The 10,121-nt window shown below is 27.9% G+C and overlaps 1 protein-coding gene across 1 annotated transcript in view; it reads left to right on the forward strand.

The window, feature by feature from the left end:
• The window catches only part of LOC121391554 (ankyrin repeat domain-containing protein 39-like), a gene marked incomplete at its 3' end in the record, with an annotated part of 42,121 nt that extends 33,039 nt beyond the window's left edge, over positions 1–9,082 (forward strand). Inside the window, exons 5-6 of the mRNA XM_041523140.1 lie at positions 7,765–7,863; positions 8,984–9,082. Of these exons, the coding sequence (XP_041379074.1) occupies positions 7,765–7,863; positions 8,984–9,082 (198 nt within the window). The remainder of the gene's footprint in view (positions 1–7,764; positions 7,864–8,983) is intronic.
• Positions 9,083–10,121: the final 1,039 nt, after the last annotated feature.

A 10,121-nucleotide genomic window follows, 5' to 3' on the forward strand; every position in this document is an offset into this window, starting at 1 on the left:
TTGTATGAATGGATAATAACTATTAGAGAAGACATAGCATAGATATTGTAATAATATAAGACCACTTTACCTAACTCTAACAAGTACATAAAGCATGTGGTAGTAGCAGTATAAGGGCAGCATGATGTTTTTCTTAATCTGAAGAAATAGATTGTCTTGTTCAGACCTCTCCATGTGAAATGATTGATATCAAAAAAATCTTGTATTGTGGACTTCTGTTTTTAGAGCATATACTCATAAATCCATTATAGATTAGAGTTCTACTTTTTATTCCATCAATTGGAAGTTTATATTTAGACTTATTATGTTTGTCTGGCTTTTATTGTTGATGTGAAATTCTATACATAAGTTATACAATGCTGTCGTAAGTTGTAGTACATTGATACCTACAATTTTAGCAAAGAAATAGAAAAGAATGAAGAAAATAAAAGAACTTCAAGATTACCTAGCCAAAGTCTACTAATAGATTATAAATTCTATCAAATGAAAACATTTAATGCTCTGCATGGGAAGTTGGCAGACTGTAGTATAATTGTTTTGGATTATGTGGTATCTATATTTATCCACTTTCCAATAATTTTATTTATTATAATTGTTAGTGCAAGCTATGAGATCAAAACTGACATTAAAATAGATTCATCCTGTAACTGCTGATTCCGAATATTAGAAATGAATTTTGTTAACCCTAACTTTGATTGCTATGACATTGGGCATCTATCACTAATAATGGTTGAAGCTTCTTGCTAGGTTTATTTTCAGGTATATTTTGGAGATTTTATCTATCTATACCCTGAGTATGAATTCTGAGCATATCAATGTGTTGTTGTCATTTTTTTACAATATTGCACTTGCTTTCCACATTTTATGTTCCTATTATTACTTTTAATGTGAACATGTCCTTTACAACATAAGAGTATGTACTTTTTGATATAATGTATTCTAAGTATATATTTAAGGTGTTGTTTTGATTTTGTTTACTCTATTGTTTTGTTTTTTCACATTTATATTCCTGTGATTACTTGTCATCTGAATGTGTTGTTTAAAATATTAAAGGAGGTAAGTGTGATATAATGTAGTATGAATTTTAAGTCCTTTGAATTGAATGTTGTTATTTTAATTACCTTATTGTATTGACGTAATTGGTTTTTAACACCTCCATAGAAACCTTGGCAGGATATAGTATAATTTTTTTTGTATTATGTGTTATCTATATTTATTATATTTATCCCCTTTTCTAATTTTATTAATTATAATTGTTAGTGCAAGCTATGAGATCAAAAGTGACATTAAAGTACATTCATCCTGTAACTGGTAATTCCCAATATTAGCAATGAATTTTGTTAACCCTAACTGTGATTGGTATGACATTGGGTATCTATCACTAATAATGCTTGAAGCTTCTTGCTAGGTTTATTTTTAGGTATATTTTGTGCATTTTATCTATCATTAGCCTGAGTATGAATTCTGAGCATATGAATGTGTTGTTGTCATTTTTTTACAATATTGCATTTGGTTTTCAAACTTATGTAGCTGTTATTACTTATAATGTGAATGTGTCCTTGCAATATATTTTAAAATTTTAAAATTTTTATTTTTTATATTGAATATGTTGTTTTGATTTTGTTTACTTTATTGTTTTTTTTGGACATTTATGTTCCTGTGATTACTGGATTTGGTTTCCACATTTATGTTGATATAATTATGCTTAAAACTTTTGCTAAGCTGTTTCTCTATCTATATGTTTAGTATTTTATTACAATAGTCTAGAATGAATTTTGAGCATATCGAATGTGTTGTCAGTTTGTTTACAGTATAGGATTTGGTTTCCACATTTATGTTGGTATTATTACTTATAATGTGAATGTGTCCTTTACAATATAAGAGGATGTAATTTTGATATAATGTATTCTAAGTATATTTATTGTGTTGTTGTTATTTTGTTATAATATAGTATTAATTCTAAGTCTTTGAATTGAATATTTTTATTTTATTTACCTCATTGTATTGACGTTAATTGTTTTTAATGCCTTTTATAGAAAGCTTCACGTGCTGTACAATAGATATTTTGGATTGTGTGGTATCTATGTGTATCCACTTTTGCAATTTTATTCAATACTATATGGCAATAGCAGCTTATGAGACAAATGACATTACAGTGGACCCTTTAACTGTTAATTTCAATATCAGCAATGAATTTTATTAACACTAACTGCATGTGATACGACATTAGGTATCATTAATAATGCTAAAATGTTCTTGCTAAGCTGTTTCACTATCTATATGTTTAGCATTTTATTACAATAGCCTAGTATGAATGTTGAGCATATCGAATGTGTTGTCAATTTGTTTACAGTATTGCATTTGGTTTTCACATTTATGTTGGTATTATTACTTATAATGTGAATGTATAAGAGGATATAATTTTGATATAAAGTATTCTAAGTATATTTAATGTGCTGTTGTGATTTTGTTTATTCTATTTTTTGTTTTCACATTTATGTTGCTGTGATTACTTATCATCTAAATGTGTTGTTTAAAATATAATAGCGGGTAAGTGTAATATAATGTAGTATTCATTCTAAGTCTTTGAATTGAATGTTTTTATTTTATTTACCTTATTGTGTTGACGTTACTGGTTTTTAATAGCTTTGACGGAAAGCTTCACGTGCTGTACAATAGATATTTTGTATTGTGTGGTATCTATATGTATCAACTTTTGCAATTTTATTCACTACTATATTGTAATAGCAGGTTATAAGATCAACAAATGACATTAAAGTGGAATCTTTAACTGTTGATTTCAATATCAGCAATGAATTTTGTTAACAATAACTGCATATGAAACAACATTAGATATCACTAATAATGCTTAAATCTTCTTGCTAAGCTGTTTCTCTACCTATATGTTTAGCATATTATAGCAATAGCCTAGTATGAATGTTGAGCATATCGAATGTATTGTCAGTTTATTTACAGTATTTCATTTGGTTTCCACATTTATGATGGTATTATTACTTATAATGTGAATGTATAAGAGGATATAATTTTGATATTAAGTATTCTAAGTATATTTAATGTGCTGTTGTGATTTTGTTTATTCTATTTTTTGTTTTCACATTTATGTTGCTGTGATTACTTATCATCTAAATGTGTTGCTTAAAATATAATAGCGGGTAAGTGTGATATAATGTAGTATTCATTCTAAGTCATTGAATTGAATATTGTTATTTTCTTTACCTTATCGTATTGACGTAAATGGTTTTTAATGCCTTTTACAGAAAGCTTCATGTTCTGTACAATAGATGTTTTGGATTGTGTTTTATCTATGTGTATTCACTTTTGCAATTTTATTCACTACTATATTGTAATAGCATCTTATGAGATCAACATATGACATTAAAGTGGATCCTTTAACTGCTGATTTCATTATCAGCAATGAATATGTTAACACTAACTGCATGTGATATGACATTAGATATCAATAATAATGCTTAAATCTTCTTGCTAAGCTGTTTCTCTGCCTATATGTTTAGCATTTTATAGAAAGCTTCACGTGCTGTACAATAGATATTTTGTATTGTGTGGTATCTATGTGTATCAACTTTTGCAATTTTATTCACTACTATATTGTAATAGCAGGTTATAAGATCAAAAAATGACATTAAAGTGGAATCTTTAACTGTTGATTTCAATATCAGCAATGAATTTTGTTAACAATAACTGCATGTGAAACAGCATTAGATATCACTGATAATGCTTAAATCTTCTTGCTAAGCTGTTTCTCTACCTATATGTTTAGCATATTATAGCAATAGCCTAGTATGAATGTAGAGCATATCAAATGTGTTGTCAGTTTATTTACAGTATTGCATTTAGTTTCCACATTTATGTTGATATTATTACTCTTAATGTGAATGTGTCTTTTACAATAAAAGAGGATGTAATTTTGATGTAAAGTGTTCTAAGTATATTTAATGTGCTGTTGTGATTTTGTTTATTCTATTTTTTGTTTTCACATTCATGTTGCTGTGATTACTTATCATCTAAATGTGTTGTTTAAAATATAATAGCGGGTAAGTGTGATATAATGTAGTATTAATTCTAAGTCATTGAATTGAATATTGTTATTTTATTTACCTTATTGTATTGACGTTAATGGTTTTTAATAGCTTTGACGGAAAGCTTCATGTGCTGTATAATAGATGTTTTGGATTGTGTTGTATCTATGTGTATCCATTTTTGCAATTTTATTCACTACTATATTGTAATAGCAGCTTATGAGATCAACAAATGATATTAAAGTGGATCCTTTAACTGTTGATTTCAATATCAGCAATGAATTTTGTTAACACTAACTGCATGTGATACAACATTATGTATCACTAATAATGCTAAAATCTTCTTGCTAAGCTGTTTCTCTACCTATATGTTTAGCATTTTATAGAAATAGCCTAGTATGAATTTTGAGCATATCGAATGTGTTGTCAGTTTGTTTACAGTATTGCATTTGGTTTCCACATTTATGTTGGTATTATTACTTATAATGTGAATGTATAAGAGGATATAATTTTGATATAAAGTATTCTAAGTATATTTAATGTGCTGTTGTGATTTTGTTTATTCTATTTTTTGTTTTCACATTTATGTTGCTGTGATTACTTATCATCTAAATGTGATGTTTAAAATATAATAGCGGGTAAGTGTGATATAATGTAGTATTCATTCTAAGTCATTGAATTGAATATTGTTATTTTATTTACCTTATTGTATTGACGTTAATGGTTTTTAATAGCTTTGACGGAAAGCTTCATGTGCTGTACAATAGATGTTTTGGATTGTGTGGTATCTATGTGTATCCACTTTTGCAATTTTATTCACTACTATATTGTAAATGCAGCTTATGAGATCAACAAATGACATTAAAGTGGATCCTTTAACTGTTAATTTTTAATATCAGCAATGAATTTTATTAACACTAACTGCATGTGATACAGCATTAGATATCTCTAATAATGCTTAAATCTTCTTGCTAAGCTGTTTCTCTACCTATATGTTTAGTATATTATAGCAATAGCCTAGTATGAATGTTGAGCATATCAAATGTGTTGTCAGTTTGTTTACAGTATTTCATTTTGTTTCCACATTTATGTTGGTATAATTACTTTTAATGTGAATGTGCCCTTTACAATATAAAAGGATGTAATTTTGATATAAAGTATTCTAAGTATATTTAATGTGCTGTTGTGATTTTGTTTATTCTATTTTTTGTTTTCACATTTATGTTGCTGTGACTACTTATCATCTAAATGTGTTGTTTAAAATATAATAGCGGGTAAGTGTAATATAATGTAGTATTCATTCTAAGTCATTGAATTGAATATTGTTATTTTATTTACCTTATAGTATTGACATTAAAGTTTTGTAATGGCTTATACGGAAAGCTTCACATGCAGTACAATAGATGTTTTGGATTGTGTGGTATCTATGTGTATCCACTTTTGCATTTTTATTCACTAATATATTGTAATAGCTGGTTATGAGATCAACAAATGACATTAGAGTGGATTTTTTGAATACAAATTCCAATATCAGCAATGAATTTTATTAACACTAATTGCATGTGATACGACATTAGGTATCAATAATAATGCTTAAATCTTCTTGCTCAGCTGTTTCTCCATCTATATTTTTAGCATTTAATAACAAAAGCCTAGTATGAATTTTGAGCATATCGAATGTGTTGTCAGTTTGTTTACAGTATTGGATTTGGTTTCCACATTTATGTTGGTATTATTACTTATAATGTGAATGTGTCCTTTACAATATAAAAGGATGTAATTTTGATATAAAGTATTCTAAGTATATTTAATGTACTGTTGTGATTTTGTTTATTCTATGTTTTGTTTTCACATTTATGTTGCTGTGATTACTTATCATCTAAATGTATTGTTTAAAATATAATAGGTGGTAAGTGTGATATAATGTAGTATTCATTCTAAGTCATTGAATTGAATATTGTTATTTTATTTACCTTATTGTATTGACGATAAGTTTCTTTAATTCCTTAGACAGAAAGCTTTGCATGCTGTACAATAGATGTTTTGGATTGTGTGGTATCTATGTGTATCCACTTTTGCAATTTTATTCACTACTATATGGCAATAGCAGCTTATGAGATCAACAAATAACATTAAAGTGGATCCTTTTAACTGCTGATTTCAATATCAGCAATGAATTTTGTTAACACTTACTGCATGTGATATAATATTAGGTATCACTAATAAATATTCTTGCTAAGCTATATCTCTACCTACATCTTTAGCATTTTATAGCTATACCCTAGTGTGAATTTTGAGCATATAGAATGTTTTTTTTTCTCATTTTGTTTACAATATTGCATTTGGTTTCCACATTTATGTTGGTATTATTACTTATAATGTGAATGTGTCCTTTACAATATAAGAGGATGTAATTTTGATATAAAGTATTCTAAGTTTTAATGTGTTGTAGTGACTTTGTTTACTCTGTTGTTTTTTTTCACATTTATGTTGCTGTGATTGCTTGTCATCTGAATGCGTTATTAAATATAATAGTGGGTAAGTGTGATATAATGTAGTTTGAATTCTAAGTCTTTTGAACTGAATGTTGTTATTTTATTTATACCATTGTTTGTATTGATGTTAATAGTTTTTAATGCCTTGCTTTGGAAAATCAGCAGGCTATACCATATTTGTTTCGGATCGTATGATATCTATTTTGTATCCATTTTTTCTTTTTTGTTGTAATGTTATATGCAATCTATGAAAGCAACAAATGACATTAAAGTGCATGCATCCTATAACTGCCGATTCCTATAACAGTAATGAATTTTGTTAACCCCAACTGTGATTGCTATGGCATTGGGTATCTATCACTAATAATACTTAAAGCTTTTTGCTAGGTCTTTCTTTATGTGTATTTTGAAGATTGTATAGCCACAGCCTGGTATGAATTCTGAGCATATTGAATTTTTTTTACTGTATTTTTTTCTCGTTTCTGCATTTATGTTGCTGTTATTACTAGTCATCTGAATGTGTCCGTTACAATATAATAGGATGTAATTTTGATATAAAGTATTCTAAGTATATTTAATGTGTTGTTGTGATTTTGTTTATTCTATTTTTTGTTTTCACATTTATGTTCCTGTGATTAATTGTCGTCTGAATGTGTTGTTTAAAATATAATAGCCGGTAAGTGTGATATAATGTAGTATTCATTCTAAGTCATTGAATTGAAAATTGTTATTTTATTTACCTTATTGTATTGACGTTAATAGTTTTTAACAGCTTGGACAGAAAGCTTCGCATGCTGTATGAGAGATGTTTTGGATTGTATGGTATCTATGTGTATCCACTTTTACAGTTTTATTCACTACTATGATTATTGTAATAGTAGCTTATGAGATCAACAAATGACATTAAAGTGGATCCTTTAACTGCTCATTCCAAAATTTCAGCAATGAGTTTTGTTAACACTAACTGCATGTGATACGACATTAGATATCACTAATAATGCTTAAATCTTCTTGTTCAACTGTTTTCAAATTTGTGTTTATAATGTCCAATTGTTGAGAGTGATTTGCCTCATATTTTGTTTGAGTATATATAATATTGTCTAAGTTTGTAATATTACTAGTGTACTGATAACTGTTCCATCTAAGTATTGATATAGGTAATGTACTGATGTTATGATTCATGTTAATGTGATAATTAATATTATATTTAGAGTGGATCTACTGCAGTCATGTTAGCAGCAGAGAACAGACACCATGATGTTGTTTTGATTTTAACACAGAAAGGAGCCAATCTAGATCTTGTCAACAAAGTTAGTGTTCATGCGCACATGGTGTATGAGAAAGTTAATATAACTGACTTTCTCATATAACATGACTTTTTATACTTTTGTGGTTATATGAATATTGAAAGTAGAAAGAGGATGCAAAGACCTTGTCACAATATTAGAAAAAGTGTCATTTCTTTTTATAACATTTGTGTTAATCAGTTTTCATACCTATTCCTATCAGACACCATCAAATGTACAGACATCACTTTATCATTAATTTTTCAATAATCAATTGAGATGCAGACACAAAATAGCAGCGATGGACATGAATTGAAGAATAATTTGTTTAGCTTTGAATTATTCGATTTAAATTGTTTACAAATAGAGTTGTTGTGTACATACATACATAAGACAGCAATTGTCATGCATACTACTTGAATTTGTATCTGACTGGGTACTAAATAAATACATGAGATTGTGTTTTGGTTTTCTGACAGTGGTGATAGCATGATTTCATCTTGTTATAAAACTAGAGAGTATGAATAATTTATAGTCATAATGAATCCAGCAGTGGTATATTTCTGGAACTGGAATGCTTCTTGCTATTATTAACAAGTCTCCAATTGAAACGCTGACCTTTTTTATTGTACAGATTGTTATAGACCTATAGTTTGTGAGATGCAATAATTGTCAAAGAGAGATGATGTTGGTTAGACTTGTTTAAAATGTAATTAGAGAGCCCTTTGTTAATACAAAGATGATGATAGCTGATATGGTAAGCACATAAAGAGCAACATGTTCTATTTTTGTCAGATGGTGGTCTGTTTAGTCAATAGTATAGGTCTAAATTGTACTAATTTTCTGTTTGCATCTTGTTTATCAGTCCCTCATATTAAACTGTATATACTTTTAATTCATCTTGCATGAATTAGCCTTTAAAAATTTTAAAAATAATTAAGGCTTACTAGTAATAGATTTTGTCAAGTCTTACATGTACAACATGACTTACATGTAGACAATATATGAATGTAATATGTTATAATGTTAAGGACAATGTGCATGAATATAAGACAATAGACAGAGTTCATATGTTTTGTACTGTTATTGTAGAGTGTTAAGAGTTTCATTTTACAGTTGATTGATTGTGTGTTTTTTCTAATAGAGTGGATGGGCCGCTCTTCATTATGCAAGTTACAAAGGACATACAGACATTGTTGAAGTATTAGTCAACCATAATGCTGATATCAATGTTGTTACTACGGTAATTGAGATCACAATAATGAACCGTATCTTTATGTTGTGTGAATGGATAATAACTATTAGAGAAGACATAGCATAGATATTGTAATAATATAAGACCACTTTACCTAACTCAAAACAAGTACATAAAGCATGTGGTAGTAGCAGTATAAGGGCAGCATGATGTTTTTCTTAATTGTTCGTATTGTTGTCTTTGTGCATAGATAATTACAAAGCTAGAAGATTTAAAATATTATTTTATAGAGAAATTAATGTTTTTTCCTAAGGTATATGCTTTTAGAAATTTTATTTCAAGTGCTTTAAGAATGATACTAGTAGTTTATACAGAGCTTGTAGTAATTTCTGACATTTACTTCATTTTTTCAAAATATTCTTATTTGGATTTATTTGAAATTATTTTGCATGGTTTGTGCATCCATTATGAATTTTGTTAACCCTAACTGTGATTGGTATGACATTGGGTATCTATCACTAATAATGCTTGAAGCTTCTTGTTAGGTTTATTTTAGGTATATTTTGTGCATTTTATCTATCTTTAGCCTGAGTATGAATTCTGAGCATATGAATGTGTTGTTGTCATTTTTTTTACAATATTGCATTTGGTTTTCAAACTTATGTAGCTGTTATTACTTATAATCTGAATGTGTCCTTGCAATATATTTTTAAATTTTTAAATTTTTATTTTTTATATTGAATATGTTGTTTTGATTTTGTTTACTTTATTGTTTTTTGGACATTTATGTTCCTGTGATTACTGGATTTGGTTTCCACATTTATGTTGATATAATTATGCTTAAAACTTTTGCTAAGCTGTTTCTCTATCTATATGTTTAGTATTTTATTACAATAGCCTAGAATGAATTTTGAGCATATCGAATGTGTTGTCAGTTTGTTTACAGTATAGGATTTGGTTTCCACATTTATGTTGGTATTATTACTTATAATGTGGATGTGTCCTATACAATATAAAAGGATGTAATTTTGATATAAAGTATTCTAAGTATATTTAATGTGCTGTTGTGATTTTGTTTTATTCTATT

The sequence above is a fragment of the Gigantopelta aegis genome, unplaced genomic scaffold, assembly GCF_016097555.1.
Source record: "Gigantopelta aegis isolate Gae_Host unplaced genomic scaffold, Gae_host_genome ctg2639_pilon_pilon, whole genome shotgun sequence".
Classification (NCBI taxonomy): domain Eukaryota; kingdom Metazoa; phylum Mollusca; class Gastropoda; order Neomphalida; family Peltospiridae; genus Gigantopelta; species Gigantopelta aegis.